The 23,293-nt window shown below is 42.2% G+C and overlaps 1 protein-coding gene across 1 annotated transcript in view; it reads right to left on the reverse strand.

The window, feature by feature from the left end:
• Window positions 1-21,361, reverse strand: part of LOC137380192 (uncharacterized) — a 29,803-nt gene extending 8,442 nt beyond the window's left edge. Inside the window, exons 1-3 of the mRNA XM_068051967.1 lie at window positions 20,941-21,361; window positions 14,852-14,982; window positions 10,326-10,453 (exon numbers count right to left, since the gene is read on the reverse strand). Coding sequence (XP_067908068.1) covers window positions 10,326-10,453; window positions 14,852-14,982; window positions 20,941-20,968 — 287 coding nt within the window. The 5' untranslated portion in view covers window positions 20,969-21,361. The remainder of the gene's footprint in view (window positions 1-10,325; window positions 10,454-14,851; window positions 14,983-20,940) is intronic.
• Between the last annotated feature and the right edge of the window lie 1,932 nt (window positions 21,362-23,293).

Raw genomic sequence — 23,293 nt, forward strand, 5'->3', positions numbered from 1 at the left:
ACAGTAATTCATCTAGCAACTCCCAGTCCTACAACCTCTTCCATCAAGAAGGATAGAGCAACAGTGTCATGGAAGCATCGTCATCTGTAAATTCCACTCCATGCCAAACAGCATCCTGGCTTGGACATATCTCACCATTCCTTCATTGTTGTGGGGTTACAATCCTGGACTTCCCTACCTAACACCATTGTGGAAGCACCATCAGCTCAAGGACAACAGCAGTTCAAAGGTAAGGCTCACCACCAACACTTGGGCGCGGGCTAAAGTTCTTAAATGTAAAGTGCTTTAAGTTTGCCACCTGTAGAGAAAAATTTGGACATTAACACCTCTGCTAACAGCCTGACTGAGATCTGCAACTCATTGTGTGGAGGAGTGGTGACCTGTGTCCTACCAGTTTGATTCAAAAAGTAGAACATCAGCACACTACAAATCTCTACGTTTTAGTACTGCAAATCTGGGTATTTGGCTTTGGCACAATTGCAGGATGAGAAAAGTACACAAGAGGACGCTCTTGTTTACTTAAAGGATCTACTTCACAGAATCACAGAATCGTTACAGTGCAGAAGGAGGCTACTTGGCCCATCATGTCCGCACTGGCTCTCTGAAAGAGCAACTCCCTCAGTTCCACTCGTCCGCCTTCTCCCTGTAACCCTGCACATTCTTCCCCTTCATATTTAATGTCTAATTCCCTTTTGAATGCTTCAATTGAACTTGCTTCCACCACGTTCTCAGGCAGCGCATTCCACTCGCTGCATGAAAGAGCTTTTCCTCTTGCTTCTCTTACCAAATACTTTAAATCTGTGCCCTCTCTTTCTGGATCCTTTCACAAGTGGGAACAGTTTCTCTCCATCTACCCTGTCCAGACCCCTCATGATTTTGAATACCTCTATCAAATCACCTCTCAGTCTTATATAAAAGCAAAATACTGCGGATGCTGGAAATCTGAAATAAAAACAAGAAATGCTGGAAATACTCAGCAGGTCAGGCAGCATCTGTGGAGAGAGAAGCAGAGTTAACGTTTCAGGTCACTAACCTGAAACGTTAACTCTGCTTCTCTCTCCACAGATGCTGCCAAACCTGCTGAGTATTTCCAGCATTTCTTGTTTTTATTTCACCTCTCAGTCTTCTCTTCAAGGAAAACAGTCCTAACTTCTCCAATCTATCTTCATAATTGAAATTCATCATCCCTGGAACCATTCTTGTGAATCTTTTCTGTACTCTCTCCAATGCCCCCATGTCTTTTCTCAAGTGTGGCGCCCAGAATTGGATGCAATACTCCAGCTGAGGCCGAACTAGTGTCTTATAAAAGTTCAACATAACTTGCTTGCTCTTGTACTCTATGCCCCTATTAATAAAGCCCAGGATACTGTATGCTTTATTAACTGCTCTCTCAACCTGTCCTGCCACCTTCAATGACTTATGCACATATACATCTAGATCCCTCTGCTCCTGCACCCACTTTAGAATTGTACCCTTTATTCTATATTGTCAGCATGGGTTTATGAAAGGGAAATCATGCTTGACAAATCTACTAGAATTCTTTGAGGATGTAACTAGTAGAATTGATGATGGAGAGCCAGTGGATGTGGTTTATTTAGACTTTCAGAAGGCTTTTGACAAATTCCCACATAAGAGATTAGCATGTAAAATTAAAGCGCATGGGATTGGGGGTAGTGTATTGCGATGGATAGAACATTGGTTGGCGGACGGGAAACAAAGAGTAGGGATAAATGGGTCTTTTTCCAAATGGCAAGCAGTGACTAGTGAGGTACCGCAGGGATTGGTGCTAGGACCCCAGCTATTTACAGTATACATTAATGATTTAGATGAGGGAACTAAACGTAATATCTCCAAATTTGCAGATGACACAAAACTGGGCGGGAGGGCGAGTTGTGAGGAGGATGCAGAGAGGCTTCAGGGTGATTTGGACAAGTTGAGTGAGTGGGCTAATGCATGGCAGATGCAGTATAATGTGGATAAATGTGAGGTTGCAAAAACTTTTGTTGCAAAAACAGGAAGGCAGATTATTATCTGAATGGCAATAAACTGAGAGAGGGGAATATGCAGCAAGACCTGGGTGTTCTCATATACCAGTCGTTGAAGCCAAAAAGGAGTTAGATATAGCTCTTGGGTCTAAAGGGATCAAAGGATATGGGGTAAAAGCCGGAACAGGCTACTGAGTTGGATGATCAGCCATGATCATAATGAATGGCGTAGCAGCTTCGAAGGGCCAAATGGCCTACTCCTGCTCCTATTTTCTATGCTTCTATGTTTCTATGTTGTCTCTCCATGTTATTCCTACCAAAATGAATCACCTCACATTCATTTGCATTGAACTTCATCTGCCCATTCCACCAACTTGGCTATGTCCTTTTGAAGTTCTACACTATCCTCCTCACAGTTCACAATTACATTACTTGATGTGATACTCAGTTTTGTTGTAAAACTTGTGCTTTAATGCTGTTATCCTCACGTGATACAATCCTCTTTATCCTTTTCATCCTTAGCATGTTGCCATACCGTCTATACCTACTTCAGCCTGAGATAGCCACCAAGCAATTCAGAGCAGCCTTGATATCCAAGTCTTATACTTCGTATGTATCCTTCTCAGTAGGACTGCAATGTGTGTATCATTTTTCAACAGGATGTAATCAAACAGTTTTAACAGTGTGTATTGTTCTTGGCATAAATGACCACCACAAATAGATTTAAAATGTAATGGTTACTACTCAGCAGATTATCTTGAATGCTCAGAACATCTGGGTATTGCATCTGTACTGTGAAATGACACTGATGTAAATAAGACCAAGACTTTTTTTTTATTGATAGAATGAGTTTAATGGCCAAGGTCAAAAGTGAAGGGCACCAGGAGGCTGAATAAAATGTTAAATAAAAAAGCAATGGCTATGTGCTAACAAGCTTGGAGTTATTGCAAGTGGGCATCATTTCATGGCAAAATTCTGTGAAATTGGGCACCAAGTGACACTAAGTTGGCAAACTCTGAATCACCACTGGAATGATAAGTATGAGAAATGAAAATTTTGCATTGGTGCAGTAAGAAAGAAATACCTTATGCTTACATAACAAGTTATCATGTGGAGGCATCAAGGGGGTAATTCCCTCTGTGATCCCATCCAAACTTGGGCAGGATCGCAGTGGAGAATATCAGAGAATGTCCCTTGTCTGATCCTCTGTTCATGCAATGGCATCCCTGGGATTCTGCCCTTCCTACTGACCCACTCCCTCTTGACAGCAGGAATCCTGCTGGGAGCCTGGCCTGCATCTTTAATGAGCCCCAAACCAGAAAAATAGGTTGGATCTGGAGTGGACACAGAGGGCCACACAAAAGTATTGCTTCTCCAAAACTCTACCTCAAAGAAGAGATTCAGGCCAGTGACCGCTCACTACTCAGTCTCTCACAGAGTTTCTGTATCTTACCTTTTACATTCCTACATTACAACAGTGACTACACTTCTAAAGTACTTCATTGGCTGTAAAGCGCTTTGGGACGTCCCAAGCTTGTAAAAGGCACTATATAAATGTGCTTCTTTCCTCAACACCAGATGTGCAGGCTCAAAAAGGAACACTTACATATATATAGCACCTTTCACAACCTCAGGATGTTCCAAAACTATTTACAACCAATGAAATTCTTTTCAAGTGTACGGTAAAAAACATGGCAGCTAACTTGCACATAGCATGATCCCACAACCAGCAATGTGATAATGACCAGATAATCTGCTTCAGTGATGTTTGTCAAGGAATACCGGTAAATATTGGCCAGAACACCAAAGTGTCAGCCTAGATTTTGTGCTCAAGTCTCTGGAGTGGGACTTGAACCCAGAACTTTCTGACTCAAAGGTAAAGGTTTTACCACTTGTTACGACCAGGGTGAGAAAGGGGTCTAAGGGTTCCATCTCAGCCTTTGCCTGGTTTGACCGTAACAGGGTTTAATTTTTAAAACACTGTTTTTAGCTCCCCCTCAGTGAATCCATGTTCACTGCTCTCCAATTGTAAAGCAAAGAAATCAACCAGACAGGTTTTCTTAGATTTAAACAAGAAAGGTGTAAGTTTATTAATCTTAAGACTCTAATTCAGTTAAAACTACTACCAATACGCGACACGACCACACTAGCATGCATACACGATAAACACACACGCAGGTGGAGACAGAAAAGGAGTAAGAATAAAGGGAAAAAGTTTGAAGCAATAGCTGGGGTTCATTTGCTGTCCTTTGAGTTTGATGTAAAGTCTTTGCAATTAAATCTTGCCGTTTCGTTGGGGCCCAGTGCACACTTTCAAACTTGTTTCGATGTCGGTACCTTCTCTCTTGAGGTTTAAGTGGCTTCAGTGGATTTGGAAATTCATGAGAGAGAGAGATAACCAGGGAGAGAGACTTTCTTTCTCTGTTGTCTTCAAAGCAGTCTCTGTCCTCAACCTGTCCTGTGAGCACAATTCAAAAACCCTGGGCTAACAGGTTAGTCATATGGCTAGTTGTTTTTTTTTAAACAAACTCTCCTGTGTTTTTGTGGATTCCTTTCATCTTAGCAGACACTCCTCAGTGGGGGTGTGGGCGTGTGGGGTTGGGGATGGGGGGGGGGGGGTAAATGGAATGCTGGCTTGTTCCACCTTCAATGTCAGGTGATCAAAATCCATTTGAGTTAATTGGATCAGGGAGCAGTTCCATTGTCTCTTCCTAGGCAACCGTCTCTTAGAATGCAAATTTTTCCAGCCGCTGCTGATCTCTTTACAGAATTCATCTCTTCAGTCCAGCAACAGTTTAAAATTAATGTTTCATATGACAAAATTAATATGCCTCATTCGTGGCAGGTGGGGTCTTTATGACACCCTGAGTGACTGCTGGCACAACAGGCACACCCAAAACTAAAAAATTACTAGAGCCTGGTGTTTATTATACATGGGAGCATATTATACTCAAAGATTTATAGTTGTCACTACCAGGAGACAGACATATGGAGGCAACCATTTTATTACAGGAGATACCGATCTGGGCAACAACCAGAAGCAAAACAATTTGGAGCAAATTGGAGTTTTCAAAAATAAATTAATGGTAATAGAGGCAGTGACTGTATACGTTGCTCAAATATCTGCGTGTTTTTTTTTTTGTCATGGATATAGTATTTATTTGTGTGTCCAGACCTGTTTCTGATTGAAAGTACCCACCTGAATAGTGTCTCCAGAGAGAAATCAAGAATCCCACAGTTTGTTTTTAATTCTGCATTGTACAGGATTAAAGGCACTTCTATATCTGCTCTGTTAGACTTGCTAATTTGCTGTGTTATTAATACAGGCCTCATACCCAAAACCCAGTCTGTTGCCTGCCCTTGTGTGGAACATTAAGCTTAGAAGATTTGTGCTGTGGAAAGTACACTCCCACAACACGGAGACTGTATTTTTATTTTGAACATAAGCTTAAAACTCCCAATAAGAATTACCAGGCTCAATCGCTGACAGTACCAAGTCCAGTGCTCGCCCAATATTTTGTAGAATCAGCACCAATATTTGATAGAAGCAGAGGTTTGTTTTTCATTAAGTTTATTTTACCACACAGACTTTGTTTGAGAAATTTCTTAGTTAAATAAAGCTCCGCATCGTATAAACGTGCATGTTGGCAGTTGATACTCAGGGCCTCTTTTTACAGTAATAGTAGCCTAGCAACAGGACATTCATTTAATGACATTATGTACTTTCTCGAACTGCAATTAAGTTTTAGAATTTTCCTAGCCAGACTGCCAGTCCCTTTTCTTTTCATTTCTTTCCAGTGAAGAATTCTACAATGTTTATAATAATCTGCAGTAGTTATCACATATTCATTGCCCCATCATACAATTATTGTCAATGAACCAGTATTCTTTTTAGTGTAATAAAAGCAAAATACTGCAGATACTGGAAATCTGAAACAAAAACAAGAAGTGCTGGAATTACTCAGCAGGTCTGGCAGCATCTGTGGAGAGAGAAGCAGAGTTAATGTTTCAGGTCTGTGACCTTTCATCAGAACTGGCAAAGGTTAGAAAAGAATTAGGTTTTAAGCAAGTGAAGGGGGAGGAGGTTGGGGGAGAGAACAAAGGGGAAGGTGTGTGATAGGGCAGAGGATGATTAAATAACAAGGGCTGTCCTGGGACAGAAAACCTGGACTGGAACAGAGGAAAAAAAAGTTTTGTTCCAAGTTTAAGCAAAAGCAATCACCAAGTGTGCGCAACAATTGCTAGTCTTTACAGAGACAGACAGCAACCCTGGGCCACAGTGGAGCAAATGGTTGGCAAGATTCGAACGCCTAATGGTGGCACTTGATATCAATACACCCCGAAGAAGGAGAGCGTTACTTCTACACTATGCTGGACCATTGGTTGACGGGATCTTCGATACACTCACAGACACTGGAAACTAGGATGATTATGACACAGTGAGAAATTCTCTAACAAGATATTTTCAACCGAGGGCAAATCCTCACTATAAACTTAGGTTTTCAGGCATGCAAAATAGGATAAGACCCTTGACAACTATGTGATTAGACTCAGAAATCTGAGCCAGAATTGCAACTACACAGACATGGACAAAGAAATCATCTCCCAGATCATTGTGACCTGCCAATCACCATGACTAAGAAGGCAAGCTCTTAGAGATGGCAAATTGTTAAACTTGCAAAGGCTACTTAATATTGGCAGAATGTGGAAGGCAGCGAAAGACAAGCCGAAGTCTTAGATGGGAAGGAGGAAAAATAAATAAGATGAGAATTCCTCGACGCCGGTCAGAATCATCAACAGAGTCCATGAATGCCGCAAGAGGAAGGTTTCACCAGAGATACACACCATACACAAGTGCACAGAGGAAACCCAGAGAAAGGTCTGACCCATGTCAAGGAAGACCAAGACTGATATTGCAATCACATCACGTTCAAAGATGCAATCATTGTGGTGTTGCATATCCTCACCACAAAACTTGTCCTGCGAGTGGAAAGAAGTGTAAAAACTGTGAAAAAATGGGACATTTCACAAGAGTATGTCAATCAAAGCCTGCAGAAGATATTAAAAGACTGGAATGCCAGAAGGAAGGTTACATTTTCGCAGCACAAGAGAAGATATTTGTTACTCACAACCACAAGTACCGACGCCTGCCCATGTGCGATGTGTTCATAGGTAATTCGACAACCTCTGCGGTAATTGGCTCAGGAGCAACCGTCAACATAATGGATGCCCCGAGATTCCATGAATTATAGAGAAAACAGAAGCTGTAACTGAACAAGCCGCTATCTAAAATGTTCTTCTCGAGATCAGATACCCCTCTACCGGTCCTAGGGATGATATAAGTGACTCTCAAATCCTCCCATGGGTCCACATGTCAGGCTGTGTTCCATCTTGTAGATTCAAGTAAGGGAAATCTAAGTTTCGAAACTGCCAGAAAATTGAAGCTGATCACGATCAGCATCTTCAGAGGACAGAACTACTGAACGAAAGAAGTCATCCTGAAGACATATCCACTTCCACAATTCACGCCTACACAATCCTACACCCATTCAATGGAAAGCTTGAGAGATGGAAACAAAAGTCAAACACAGAGGATAAAGACACGTGCAGACCAATGGATGCACACAAAAGATAGCAAGATAAAAGAAGGAGACAAAGTCCTGGTCTGGCAAGAAAAAATGTTGAAAATTAACTCACCATTTGACCCAAGAGTGCTTACGGTAGTTCAGAGAAAAGGAAACATGATCATAGCGAAGAGAGGATACTATACCGTGAAGAGAAATGTAACCTTCTTCAAAAGAGTCAATGCTAAACAATCCCAGAAGAAAGTGACGAAGACAGCTTCGATGACATCACGCCTGTGACAACTCAAGACGCAGCCCAGCCAAATTAATCACAGCTGAGATCGATATTGCAAGGTCCACAGAGAAGATCATCGAGACTTCACCAAATACCTGTCTGATTTGATGACTATGTCATATATCGATGATGAAGGGAGCGAGGCGAAAATGAAGTCTGGTATTGAGAGTGATGTACTTGAAATCTCTCCCCTCCAACTTTTCAACTTAAGTCCAACCAAGTTTTGTTCAATGTAATTTTTCTTGAATAGGCAGCTACATTGTAATTGTTAATCTTTAAAGAAAAGGGGGAAACTTTAAATTTAAAATACATGTAATGTATTGTAGTGGTGACTTCACCTTTAAGAAACACCAGTCACTGAAAGCAAGTGTTCAGATGCAGCAAGCAGTTAGGAAAGCGAATGGTATGTCAGCCTTCATGGCAAGAGGATTTGAGTACAGGAGCAAGGATGTCTTAGTGCAGTTATACAGGGCCTTGGTGAGACCACATCTGGAGCATTGTGTGCAGTTTTGGTCTCCTTATCTGAGGAAGGATGTTCTTGCCATGGAGGGAGTGCAAAGAAGATTTACTAGGCTGATTCCTAGGATGGCAGGATTGACATATGAGGAGAGATTGGGTCAACTCGGCCTATATTTACTAGAGTTTAGACGAATGAGAGGGGATCTCATAGAAACCTATAAAGTTCTAAAAGGACTTGACAGGCTAGATGCAGGGAGGATGTTCCCGATGGCTGGGGAGTTCAGAACCAGGGGTCAGAATCTCAGGATACGGTGTATGCCATTTAGAACCGAGACGAGGAAAATTTTTTTCACTCAGAGGGTGAGGAACCTGTGGAATTCTCTACCGCAGAAGGCAGTGGAGGCCAAGTTATTAAATATATTCAAGAAGGAAATAGATATATTTCTTAATGCCAAAAGGATCAAGGGATATGGGGAGAAAGTGGGAACAGAGTACTGAATTAGACGATCAGCCATGATCTTTTTTTGAATGGTGGAGCAGGCCCAAAGGGCCGAATGGCCTACTCCTGCTCCTATTTTCAATGTTTGTATGTTTCTAAACTATACCTTTAAGAGACCAGGCCACTGATGTAACTGATGACACCATCATACATATATAAGGGGGAAACACCATTTTGAGAGGCATACTCAACTCATGGCTTGCAAAGAGCACAGACACACACTAGTAAGGAAAAGACCAGGACCTGAGATGATGCAATGTAGAAAAGTAAGACAATAAATAGTGTTTGTGTTGAATCCAAATATAAAGCCTTCATCGATCTTAAAGAGGACTTAAAAGAACACAGCACAACACTACATGTGGTGGGATATTGGCCTCCATAAAGACACATCAGGGCAAGCGATCTGGACCTCTTAAGGCCAACTGGAGTTCTGGGCAAAATTCCTGGAGATTGGCCTCATTGCTCAGGCGGCCAAAAACATAATGTCAAGGGTCAAAGCAAAGGAGTCTGGACAACTCCCTCCATAGGTGGAGCAACATCAGAGTTTCCATGTGCATGGCATAGGCAGGTGTTGGAGAGGCAACAGAAGCAGTGATTGTGCCCACCTGCTCCATGCTAAGGAATTGCTCTAGCAATGACTCTGCAAACTGCAGAGGGGCCAGAGTTGGAGGGCACTGCCAGGTGAGTTCCTGTTGTAACCTACAAGATTGTGGCCTGAAGCGACTGTTTCATACTTCCTTAATCATAGAAACATAGAAAATAGGAGCAGAAGTAGGCCAGTCGGTCCTTCGAGCCTGCACCGTCATTCAATACGATCATGGTTCATCGTCCAAACTCAGTACCCTGTTCCCACTTTCTCCCCGTATCCCATCATATAGTACAGATTTTACATTTGCCCATATTGAACTGCACCTGCCCCCTAGTGCCCAGCAATCTAAAAGAGCTTTGTCTAAGAATTACTGTTGGTAACATTATAAAATGAAAGCTTAGCATGCTTGACATTCCCTTACCTGCTGTTTCACCAGACACATTAACATGTTCAGAATAAATGCATTAGTGCCACTAGTATAATAGCAGACAGATGAATGCCATATTAATGTGTTGAACATTATTCCATTAATATTGCCAACAATATTTTTAGGCTCTAATTCCCCCCAAATCTTCCTGCATTATACAACATTATTTGCTCTGCCTACTATTTTAGCATCATCTTCAAATTTGGAATTTTTGCTCAATTAGCCTTGCCCAAGTCAAGAATACACCTTGCAATAATAAGATCCCCAGAGCTGCCCATGTGGGTATCATGTGCATAACCTCTTCTAACCTGGAAAGTTTGAACTTATAGCTATCATTTCTTTTTGTTTTCAGCTAGTTATCAATCCAATGACATATCTTATCTCCTGTGGCATGACTTCTGAACAGAGTCATTAACTCCCAATGTGGAACCTTGTCAAAAGACTTCTAAAAATTCAGGTATACAATCAACTTTATTTGCCTCGCTTCCTGTGGCTTCTTGCCCCTACCTGTTATACTCCTTTTGTCGCATCACCAGAGCCCTTTGTTGATTGTGGTGATGAGCTGCAAAGGTTTCTAGACTGACTGTCCGGCGCTTCTCTCCGGGTGGATGTAGAGGATTAATACGTTGGCCACACTATGAATGAGAGAAGACCAAACAATCAGTCCTTTGACCAGAGGTCCCTTATATGTACTGATGAAATAGCGCTACGATCAGAGTTCAAATTCATATACACTAGCTACATAATCTGTCATTTTACCAAAGTTCCCATGTGACAACATTGATAAACCAGTCTGAAACCAATGCTACTTATACCAACATTTTTTTAAACTGACAAAACACACAACTCATTCATTTCATTCCTGGCATGTAACAATGTCCTAATACCGAAACACACAGGCTCACAAATATTCTCCTTATACTGACACATGATCATGCATTATCTATAAGTCAACAATCTAGTATCCTGATTGGTCTGAATCAATTCTTTCAACTGTTCATAATATTTAAATAAAGATATTTATTGTGATTTGGGTTTTTAAAATACTACATTTCCTTTCAATGGTGTCATGCTCGGCCCCAACCTGCCAAGAATGAGGCACATCAATTTTGTCACGAACATTGATTTTTAACTCTTGTTGGAGCGAGGAAATGACTTGTTAAACAGATCAGCTGTGGCTGGAAAAGAACATTTACATACTAACAGACATTAAAGGTGAGGAAGCACATTCCAGGGCCTGTTAAGGAGGATACAATCCACAAGGGCCAGGACTGGTTAGACCAGTTGGTGACATGACTAACTGACTGCTCCAGGGTTTTCTTTTGAACTGGCCGCAGAGAGTTTGAACTCAGAAAGACTGTTTGCTCCTGGACTGAGAAGATCTGTCCTGTCTGCTCCCATCTCTTTCTCACAAGCCTTTGAATCCACTGAAGACACATGAACCCCAAGGAAAAAAAAGTCTCTCACAGCAAATAAGATTTAAAAAGAATACTGGGCCCCAACGAAAAGCAAGATCTACCTACAATCAAGGACTCTACAGTGAGCTTGAAGAAGTGTAACAAAAACTCTTCAGATATTGCCTCAACTTTTTCCACTTTATTTTCCTTCTGCTCTTTTCTGTCTCTATTTGCATGTGTGTATCATGTATGCATGCTAGCGTGGGCATGTCGTGTATCCATAGGCGTCAACTGAATTAGAGTTTAAGTGCAAGTTTAATAAATTTCAACGTTTATTCTTTAAACCTAAGAAAACATGTTTGTGCTGGTTTCTTTGCCTTATAATTGGGAAGGGATGAACAAGGATTCACCAAGGGGGAGCTAAAAACATGGTGTGTTTAAAATTAATTTAAAAAGTTATGGTATGATCAGGTGAAGGCTGAGAGGGAACCCCTGGACACCTTCCTCACCGGGTCGTAACTAATGGATTCATCCTAATTCCTTTCCAGGATTTTTCCCTTATGGTCTAATGTTGCATGCTTTACACACCTGACCAGTAATGGATGAGCAGAAATAACCTTCAATTAAATATTGAGAAGGCTGAAGCCATTGTCTTCGGTCCCCGTCATAAATTCTGCTCCCTTTCCACCAACTCATCCCTCTCCCTGGCAACTGTCTGAGGTTGAACAAAACTGTTAACTTTGGTGTCACATTTGACTCTGAGATGAGCTTCCAACTACATATTCACGTGATCACTAATATCATCTATTTACAGCTCCATAATATTGCCTGACTCTGTCCCTGCTTCAGCTCATCTGCTGCTGAAATCCTCATCCATGCCTTTGTTATATCTGGACTTGACTATTCTAATACACTCCACCTGGCCGGCCTCCCACATTCTACTCTCTGTAAACTTGAGGTTATCCAAAACTCTGCTGCCTGTGTCCTAGCTCATCTCAAATCACATTCACCCATCACCCCTGTGTTCGCTGATCTACGTTGGCTCTTGGTTAAGCAATGCTTCAATTTTAAAATGCTCACCCTTGTTTTCAAATTCTTCCATGGCCTCGCCCTTCCCACTTATGTAACCTCCTCCAGCCTCACAACCCTCCGAGTTTCTGTGCTTCTCTAATTCTGGCCATTTGAGTAACTCCGATTTAATAGCTCCACGATTAGTGGCCTAAGCTCTGAAATACCCTCCCTAAACCTTTCCACCTCTCTACCTCACTTTCTTCCTTTCAGACACTCCTTAAGTGTTTCGTCATCTGCCCTAATATCTCCTTAAGCGGCTCAGTGCAATATTTTGGTTTATATTGCGGAGCACCTTGGAATGTTTTATTATGTTGCAGGTGCTATATAAATATAAGTTGCGGTTGTTGTTGATGCAGATGTTACAGGATCTGAACTGAGAGTTACCCCAATTTCAGTTAACTGTATATGGGAGGCTATGTAGACTTTCCTTAAGCATTCAGTTACCTCAGTAGACTTTTACAGCCTATAATTTACTAAAGTATTTATTTACAAATTAAACTTCACAAAGAAGTATGTGAGATAGGTTTAGATAGTATCCTACTGGCAGAGTAGCCATTAATTATGAAGATTCTTTGCAATGTCCACAATGGATTACTTACTTATCTGAGGATTCTGAGCGAGAATAAACAGCCTGTTTTACTACATAATGCTTCTGGATAAAACACTGCAATGAAGCATCCTTTTCTCTCAATTTGTCCTCTGAAATGCTTTGTTGATGACTATTTCCTCCCCAGTCAGGATTCAGAGGTGGACTCTCAGTACCCAACGCATTTTTAAATTAGATATTTTCCTTTGATGTAAGACCTATTGACTCTTCTTGAGGTGCTATTTTTCATTGATTACATTAGATTTTTTAAATGTGCCCAACCATAACAGAACGAGTTCTGTTCTGATGAAGGGTCACTGACCTGAAACGTTAACTTTGCTTCCCTCTCCACAGATGCTGTCAGACCTGCTGAGTATTTTCCAGCACTTTTTGTTTTTATAGCAGAACAATTCCTTGTGCCAACTTAAATTCTAATGGCCAATCCATACATTTACCCAACCACAGCATTCTTAGCCAATTATTTTTTCTAAGTCTCTCCATTAGGAACATAGGAATTGCTGGACAAATAAGACCAAGGTCCAAATAATTTGCTTTCTACCATCCTGATTTTCGCATGATACATTGGAGATATAATTAGGAGATGTACAACATGTGATTCCCTCTCCTAACTTTATTGGGGGATGATCCATTGTTCATGATTGACAATATTATTGAAGTCGATGGGAATCGGGAAAATGCTCCACAGGTTGGCGCTATACCTAGCATGAAGGAAGATGGTTGGAGTTATTACAGACCAATCATCTCAGCCTCAGGGCATTGCTACAGGAGTTCCTCAGGGTAGTGTCCTAGGCAAAACCATCCTCAGCTGCTTCATCAGCAACCATCCCTCCATCATAAGGTCAGAAGTTGGGATTTCACTAATGATTGCACAGTGTTCAGTACCATCCGCAACCCCTCAGAGAATGAAGCAGTTCATGCCCGCATGCAGCAGGACCGGGACAACATTTAGGCTTGGGCTAATATGTGGCAAGTAAAATTCATGACACACAAGTGCTAGGCAATGTCCAACAATGGTGAATCTAACTATCCCTCCTTGGCATTCAATCCTTGGTTTACCATAGCTGAGCCCCTACTATCAACATCCTGGGGGTCACCGTTGACCAGAAACTTAACTAGATGAGCCACATAAATATTATGACTACAAGAACAGGTCAGAAGTTGGGTATTCTGCTGTGAGTAACTCACCTCCTGACTCCCCAAAGCCTTTCCACCATCAACAAGGCATAAGTCAAGAGTGTAATGCAATACTTTCCACTTGCCTGGATGGGTGCAGCTCCAATAACAGTCAAGAAGCTCGACACCCATCCAGGACAAAGCAGCCCACTTGATTATTAAACTCTGTCTACCATCAACACACCATGGCTGCAGTGTTTACCATCTACAAAATGCACTGCAGCAACTCACTAAGGCTTCTTCAACAATACTGTGATGGAACACTCTCCACTTGCCTGGATGTATGCAGTTCCAACAACACTCAAAAAGTTTGACACCATCCAGGACAAAGCAGCCCGCTTGATTGCTACCCCGTCCACAAACATTCACTCCCTCCACCACCGACGCACAGTGGCAGCATTGTGTACCATCTACAAGATGCACTGCAGCAATGCACCAAGGCTCCTTAGACAGCACCTTCCAAACCTGCGAACTCTACTGCCTAGAAGGGCAAGGGCAGCAGATGTATGGGAACACCACCACCTGCAAGTTCCCCTCCAACCCACAAACCATCCTGACTTGGAACTATATCGCTGTTCCTTCACTGCCGCTGGGTCAAAATCCTGGAACTCCCTTCCTAACAGCACTGTGGGTGTACCTACCCCACATGGACTGCAGCGGTTCAAGAAGGTAGCTCACCAGCACCTTCTCAACGGCAATTAGGGGTGGGCAATAAATGCTGGTCTTGCTAGCGACACCATATCCCATTATTAGACTTCCAAAAATGTTGTTGATATGATGCTTACCTGATTGACACAGAGTGGGATCGCAGCCTGACTCACTTTTGGAAGTAATAATGGTGTTGCAGTGCAATTTCTTCGTGTCACACTGATTCTTCCACCTCCAGTCAGAGGCGTGCATGGCAAAGACATCCTCTCTGTGGAAGGAAAACAGATCCATTTTATATACTTCCTCAAATCACTGCTTGTGACTAAAAGGTGTGCTGGTCAGACCATGCTATCAGTAATCTATTCAGTGACTATTCATCACTGGCTGAAGTTCTTCGGCGCTGGATATCCAGTCCTACCTTTACATTGACTATTCTTCTGTAGTTGGAGTATTTTGCTGGTTAAACATTTTGCTGTATGCATATAATAGTCCTCCTCAAATAGATCTTGAGTTAACTTTTTATTTCCAAAGAGCTGCTGGTCTTAATAAACCCAATGTTGAAATATTCAAAATCCGGAATCCATACCTCAGATTTTATTGGCAAGTTTATGAAGTTCCAACTTTTCACTATAAAACTTTTCTTTTTGTCATGGATTGAATATCAGGAATATTACTAGGATTCAAGCAAATGGCCTGATAACCATAATTGGGGCAGGGTCCATGGCCAAGATTGTGGGCAGACAGGAATTCTGCTCCACCACTCTTCCACCAACAGAGCAGCCATTGCAAAGTTCCTGGGTCTATAAGTTTAGTAAGGGAATCATAACATCAGAATTACCATTAGCAATTTCTAGTAATGAGTTACTTTAATACATACTTAGATTGCCCTATTACATGACTGTCCCAGGACTGATTGTAACTATTACAAGACTGGTTGTTCTGACACTCACTATTTATTTACTGACTATGTCTATAATAGGACTAAATTCCCCAGTAACTACTGTACATATACAGTGGAACCTGAACTGCCACTGCTCAGGACAACCTCACACATTCTATGAAGTGGGAAGCAACAAAAAACAAGGCTGGTCTGATACATGGCAACATTTATATACCTAAATTTCATATGGCAACTTACAACAAGGGTGAATAGAGATTTTTTGGATTCATTCGTGGGATGTGGGCGTCACTGGCTCGGCCAACATTTATTGCCGATTTCTAACTGCCATTGAGAAGGTGGTGGTGAGCTGCCTTCTTGAACCGCTGCAGTTCTTGGGGTATAGGTACACCAGCAGTGCTTTTAGGAAGAGAGTTCCAGGAATTTGATCCAGTGACAGTGAAGGAACAGTAATAAACTTCCAAATCAGGATGGTGCGTGGCTTGGAGGAGAACTTGCAGGTGGTGGTGTTCTCATGCAACTGCTGCCCTTGTCCTTCTAGGTGGTACAGGTCGCGGGTTTGGGAGGTGCTGTTGAAGGAGGATTGCTGAGTTGCTGTAGTGCATCTTGTAGATGGTACACACTGCTGCCACTATGCATTTGTGTTGGAGGGAGTGAATGTTGAGGGTGTTAGATGGGGTGCCAATCAAGCAGGCTGCTTTGTCCTGGATGGCGTCGAGCTTCTTGAGTTTTGTTGGAGCTGCACCCATCCAGGCAAGTGGAGAGTATTCCATCACACTCCTGACTTGTGCCTTGTAGATGGTGGACAGGCATTGGGGAGACAGTGTGACATCTTCAAAATGGCAACATCACATAACATCTTAAAAAGGAAAAAACAGTATAAAATCTTTAATTAAAATACTCATGCCTCGTGAGCTTTTTTAATCTGATTTTTTTTTGGTGAATCAGAAGTCGTTAAACTTCCGCACTTTCCCTTCCAATACATAAAACTCATCAAATGTTTCACCATCTTTTGACTCAATGTATTGACCCAAATCTCTCAGTACAGAATCTACCTCTCTAACTTTGGGAACTTTCAGTTCTAGCACATCTTTATCTCCAATCGCTATGGCCTCTTTTTAAGAGTCTTTCAAAGAAGAAATGATTTCTGCATCAATCATGTTTCCAAACTTTCCATGCTGGCATTCCTTGGCAAGCTCATTGGTTTAATTTTCAAAAAAGTGGATCAAGTTTGCTGTTAATGGTATATATTAATGATTTGGACTTAAATGTGGGAGGCATGATTTGGAAATTTGCTGCTGACACAAAAATTGACTGTGTAGTTAATTGTGAAGAGGATAGCCTCAGACTCCAGAATGATATCAATGATTTGGTTGAGTGGGCGGGGAAGTAGCAAATGGAATTCAATCCAGAGAAGTGTGAGGTAATGCATTTGGGGAGGGCAAATAAAGCGAGGGAATACACAATAAACGGGCGGATATTGAGAGGGATAGAAGAAGTGAGAGACCTTGGAGTGCATGTCCACAGTTCCCTGAAGGTGGCAGGACAGGTAGATAGAGTGGTGAAGAAGGCATATGGAATGCTTTCCTTTATTGGCCGAGATATAGAATACAAAAGCAGGGATGTAATGCTGGAACTGTATAAAAGACTGGTTAGGCCACAGCTGGAGTATTGCATACAGTTCTGGTCACCACATTACAGGAAGGATGTAATCGCTCTGGAGAGAGTACAGAGAAGATTTACAAGAATGTTGCCAGAGCTTGAAAGTTGCAGCTATGAGGAAAGAATGGATAGGATAGGGTTGTTTTCCTTAGAACTGAAGAGGTTGAAGGGTGCCTTAATTGAGATGTACAAAATTATGAGGGGCCTAGATAGAGTGAACAGGAAGGACCTGTTTCCCCTGGTGGAGAGGTCAGTTGCCAGGGCATACAGATTTAAGGTGATTGGTAGAAGGATTAGAAGGGACATGAGGAAAACCTTTTTCACCCAGAGGGTGGTTGGGGCCTGGAATTCACTGCTAGGAACTGTGGTGGAGGCAGAAACCCTCAATTCTTTTAAAAGGTACTTGGACATGTACCTGAGGTGCTGTAACCTGCAAGGCTATGGACCAGGTGCTGGAAGGTGGGATTAGATTAGGCGGCTAGTTTTTTTGGCCGGTGCAGACACGATGGGTTGAATGGCCTCCTTCTGTGCCGTAATTGTTCTATGGTTCTCAGTGGAATTGTTTTCAGCTCTTTTGTCTTGGTTGATAGTCTGTAGGGTTGGAGATGATATGGTGAACACCTGCTGTCCATTTTTCACATCAGCAAGTTGGTAAGAAAAGGTGGCAGGAATCAGGAAATGTTGACCACACTGAATGTCTCAAGGAGAGATGCATTATTGGTCAATATAAAAAATCAGGGTTAATTGGCAACATGATTTCATCTTGAAATTTATCGACCAGTTTTGCTACGGCACCTGAATGACAAAAATGTTGTCATTGCATTACATTTCAGAGGACTGGTAACCACCAACGCAATGTACCTGACACAAGAAACACAGGTCATCAAGTAGAATAACCAGCAGGTTAAGGTGCAGTGAATAAGCCAAACCGGAGCCTAATATTTGGTAACCGAATAGCAGCAAGTGAGAGCAGATGAACATAAAGTGGAGGTGTGATGAAGGGTCACTGACCTGAAACATTATCTCTGCTTCTCTCTCCACAGATACTGCCAGACCTGCTGAGTATTTCCAGCATTTCATGTTTTTATTGTAAAGCTGGAGGTGTTTGGTCCCCGGGCAAAGCCATTAAGTTGAAAATTAGGTCATTTCAGATTTGACTTTCTCAACAGTTTTCAGTAGATGGTTTTTGTAGGTTCGTGACCAGTCAAAGGTGGCACCCAAATAAACAGGGTGAGCATTGTGTTTCAGAAGCTGACCATTTTGGATAGTAGTGAGTTCAAGAGAGGCACGAGCATTGTGCAAACAAATGAGGGAAGACACAGTCTTTATGGTACTTAGGTGAAGGCACTATTTCAGGCAGTGCTCTGCCAGAAGTTTGCTATCATTAGTGAATGTGGTTTCTACTAGCTGGAGCATTAAAGACACTGTTGTCAGAATAGATGGATCGCAAGGTACGTACAAATTTAGAATTGATCCCTGGGAATCTGAAATAAAAACAGAAAATGCTGGAAATACTCAGCAGGACTGGCAGTATCTGTGGTGAGAGAAACAGATTTAGCATATCAGATGAGTCAGACTTGGGAGATGTTGGAGGTTTAACAGTCATAGAATCATTTACTGCACAGAAGAAGGCCATTCAGCCCATTGAGTCCATGTCGGCTCTTCATGGAGCTGTGCAGTCACTCCCACTATGGCTCGATCGCCATAGCCCTGCAAGTCTATTTCTCTCAGGTAGCCATCCAACTTCCTCTTGAAGTCATTGCATCTGTTTCCATCACCCTTGTGGGCAGCGAGTTCCAGGTTATTACCACCCGCTGTGTAAAAAAGTGCTTCCTCATATTTCCCCTGCATCTTTTGCCCAAAACTTTCAATCTGTGTCCCCTAGTCCTTGTACCATGTGTTAATGGGAAGTTTTTTCTTGTCTAATTTATTTAAGCCTGTCATAATCTTGTACATGTCTATTAATTTTTTTATTCGGTCATGGGATGTGGGCATCGCTGGCTAGTCCAGCATTTATTGCCCATCCCTAATTGCCCTTGAGAAGGTGGTGGTGAGCTGCCTTCTTGAACCGCTGCAGTCCATGTGGGGTACGTAGACCCACAGTGCTGTTAGGGAGTTCCAGGATTTTGACCCAGCGACAGTGAAGGAATGGCGATATAATTCCAAGTCATGATGGTGTGTGGGTTGGAGGGGAACTTGCAGGTGATGGTGTTCCCATGCATTTGCTGCCCTTGTCTTTCTAGGTGGTAGATGTTGCGAGTTTGGAAGGTGCAGTCTAAGGAAACTTGGTGCATTGCTGCAGTGCATCTCCCCTCAATTTCCTTTGTTCTAAGGAGAACAAATCCAGCTTTCCAACCTAACCTTATAACTAAAATTCTCCATCCCTGGAACCATTCTCAACCCTCTCAAGGGCCCTCACATCCTACATGAAGTGTGGTGACCAGAACTGGATGCAATACTCCAGTTGGGGCTTAACAAGAGCTTTATAAAGGTTCAGCATAACGCCCCTACTTTTGTACTCAATGCCTCTAATTATGAAACCCAAGATCCCATATGCTTTTCTAACCACTCTCTCAATACATCCCGCCACCTTCAAAGATCGATGCATATGCATCTGCAGGTCCCTCTGTTCCTGCACACTGTTTAGAACTGTGCCATTAAGTATAGATTGCCTCTCCCTATTCCTTCTGTCAAAATGCATCACCTCACACTTGTCAGTATGAAATTCCATCTGCCACATCTCTGCCCATTCTACTAGCCTATCTATGTCCTGTTGCAGGTGGTTCATATCATCCTCACCGTTTGTCTCACCTCCAACTTTGGTGTTGTCAGCAAATTTTGAGATTCTACTCTGTATTCCAAGATCCAAGCAATTTATATATAGCAAAAAAAGAAGTGGTCCCAGCACTGACCCTCAGGGAACACCACTGTCCACTATCCTCCAGTCCGAAAAGCAACCATTTTCTACGACTTGCCATTTTCTGTCCTTAAGCCAATTTTTAAAAATCTAATTGGACACTGACCCTCCTATTCTATGAGCCTCAATTTTGTTAACCAGCCTTTTATGTGGTAAACACATCTGTGTGGAGGGTGGGGTGCGGGAAGAACAGAAGTGACTTTTCCACCCTAGAAACCACACTCACTAATGATAGCAAACTTCTGGCAGAGTACTGCCTGAAATGGTGCCTTCACCTAAGTACCACAAAGACTGTGGCTTCCCTTATTTGCTTGCACAATGCTAGTACCTCTCTCGAACTCACTAGTATATATGACATCAGCTTCTCTTCACCTGTTCACTTTACCTGTCCGAGAGTGGGATTGTTAAAATATACACTTAATGTAAAACAGGTACCGACCCCACATTCGCTTCTTTAATTTCCTCTTCTGTTATATCTCCCATCACCACTCCAGCCATTGGTTTAAATACAGTTAAAGAGTGATTGCTTTGAGCCAGACCAGGCAGTGGCAGACTGAACACACCCCAGATGTAGAGACAGATCGAAATTCAACAACCGCCAGTTATTGCAACAGTTAGAAAATAAAATCTGCTGTTCTTGTATCCAATGGTGATGAACACACACACACAAGTAATTTTACAAGCACCGGCTATCGATTTGCGTGCATTTTTGAAGAGTTTGGGAAAGTTTCTCGGAGTTTGATACTTACTGGACCCCGGGTCCGGCCACGCGAGCATCCTGTGTTGTGCCACGTGACTGACCGCTGCTCTGGAGACAGTGAAATTGACACTTGAAATATCAATGAATCGAGGCAGCCAGAGAAAGCAGGACAGGATATATTTGGAGGGAACAGAAAACAGGGGTAGAAAAAAAGTGCAGAGAGTAAATGGCAGCCCGAGACACAACAAAGCAGAGTCAAAGAGAGAGACCCAGCGTAGAAGTAAGGAGAAAGAGACGAGAAAACAAAGCAGAGAGGAAAAAGTGTACAGAAAGAGAATAGAGAAAGAACAGGAAAAGAGAACTGAGAGACAGAGCAGGGGAAAAATGAACAGATAAAGTTGGGGGGGTGGGGGCAGGGGGAGGCGGGGGTGGAGAAAGCAGAAAAAGGGCAGACAGTGTGCTGGAAAAAAATGCCAGAAAGAAGAATGGGACAACAGAGTAGCAAATAAGAGCAGTGGAAGAGAACAAAGCAGAAATTGTACAAAGCAAAGGACAGAACAGACAGAGGGAGGGCAGAGTACAGATTGGGAAATAAAGATAGCATGGCACAGAACATAATATAGAGAAGAAATATACTGCAAAGTGGGAATGAAGCTGAAAGCCAAATGGAAATTAGAGAGGAAGAGCAGAAAGTAGAGCAGGAAATAAAGAAACAGAAAGTAGATTTTAAAAATATGTAGAATTAACAGAATAATTAGAAATATAGACCGAGAGGGAAGAGAACAGAAAATCCACATGGAGCTAGAAAGCAAACATAGGCAGCCACAGAGAGATTGACACAATAAATAGAGCAAATACACAAACAAAGAAAGAAGATTTGAGAAAATAAAGAGAGATAACAGCAAAAATAAAGACAAAACAGCAGACAGATCAGATATGTCTAGAGAGAGCACATACAGAGAAAAAACAACTTCATGTAGAATTACTTTACATGCAGCACAGAAACAGGCCATTCAGCCCAACTAGTATATGCTGGTGTTTATATTCCACATGAGTCTCCTCCCAATTCATCAATTTCATCCCAAGCATGTCAAATGGAGAATAATCCGGAGAAGTATGAAGCTATACATTTGGGGAGGGCAAACAAGGCAAAGGAATACACAATAAATGGCAGGGAACTGTAGAGGAACAGAGGGACCTTAGAGTAAATGTTCACAGATCCCTGAAGGTATCAGGACAGGTAGATAAGGAGGTTGAGAAGGCATACAGGATATTTTTCTTTATTGGCTGAGGCATAGAATATAAAAGCAGGGAGGTTATGCTAGAAACTGTATAAAAACTAGTTAGGCCACAGCTACAGTGCTATGTACAGTTCTGGTCACTGCATTACAGGAAAGATATGATTGCATTAGAGTGGGTACAGAGGAGATCTATGAGACTGTTGCCAAGAATGGAGAATTTTAACTATGAGGAACGATTGGATACTGTGGTTGTTTTCTTTGGAACAGAGAAGGCTGAAGGGAATTTGATTGAGGTGTACAAAATTATGAGGGGCCCAGATAGAGTGGATAGGAAGGACTTACTTCCTCTAGCACAGAGGTTAATAACCAGGGGGTATAAATTTAATGTAATTGGCAGAAAGATTAGAAGGGAGCTGAGGGGAAATTTTTTCACCCAGAGCGTGGTGGGATCTGGAACTCACTACATAATAGGGAGGTAGAGGCAGAAACCCTCAACAAATTTTTAAAAATACTTGGAAATGCACTTGAAGTGCTGTAACCTACAGGGCTACAGACTAAGAGCTGGAAAATGGTATTCGGCTGGATAGATCTTTTTCAGTTGGCACAGAACGATGGGCTGAATGGTCTCCTCTGTGTGTAAATGTTCTGTGTTTATATCTCAGCCTTTCAGCAGATCTTTCTATTCCCTTTTCTCTCATACGAACATACTAATGAGGAGCAGGAGTAGGCCACTCAGTCCCTTGAGCCTGCTCTGCCATTCAATAAGATCATGGCTGAGCTGACTGTAACCTCAACTCCACATTCCCGTCTACCCCCGATAACCTTTCACCCCCTTGCTTGTCAAGAATCTATCTACCTCTGCCTTAAAAATATTCAAAGACTGCTTCTACCGTCTTTTGAGGAAGAGAGTTCCAAAGACTCACGACCCTCTGAGAGAAAAAAAAATATCCTCATAGAATCATAGAAAGTTTATGGCACAGAAAGAGGCCACTTGGCTCATCTCCGTCTTAAATGGGCAACCCTTATTTTTAAACAGGTGTAGGCCATTTAGCCCCTTAAGCCTGTTCCATCATCCAATGAGGTCATGGCTGATCTGTGACATAACTCGATATACCCGCCTTTGTCCCATATCCATTAATACCTTTGGCTAACAAAACTCTA

The sequence above is a fragment of the Heterodontus francisci genome, chromosome 19 (assembly GCF_036365525.1).
Source record: "Heterodontus francisci isolate sHetFra1 chromosome 19, sHetFra1.hap1, whole genome shotgun sequence".
In the NCBI taxonomy this organism is placed as follows: Eukaryota; Metazoa; Chordata; class Chondrichthyes; order Heterodontiformes; family Heterodontidae; genus Heterodontus; species Heterodontus francisci.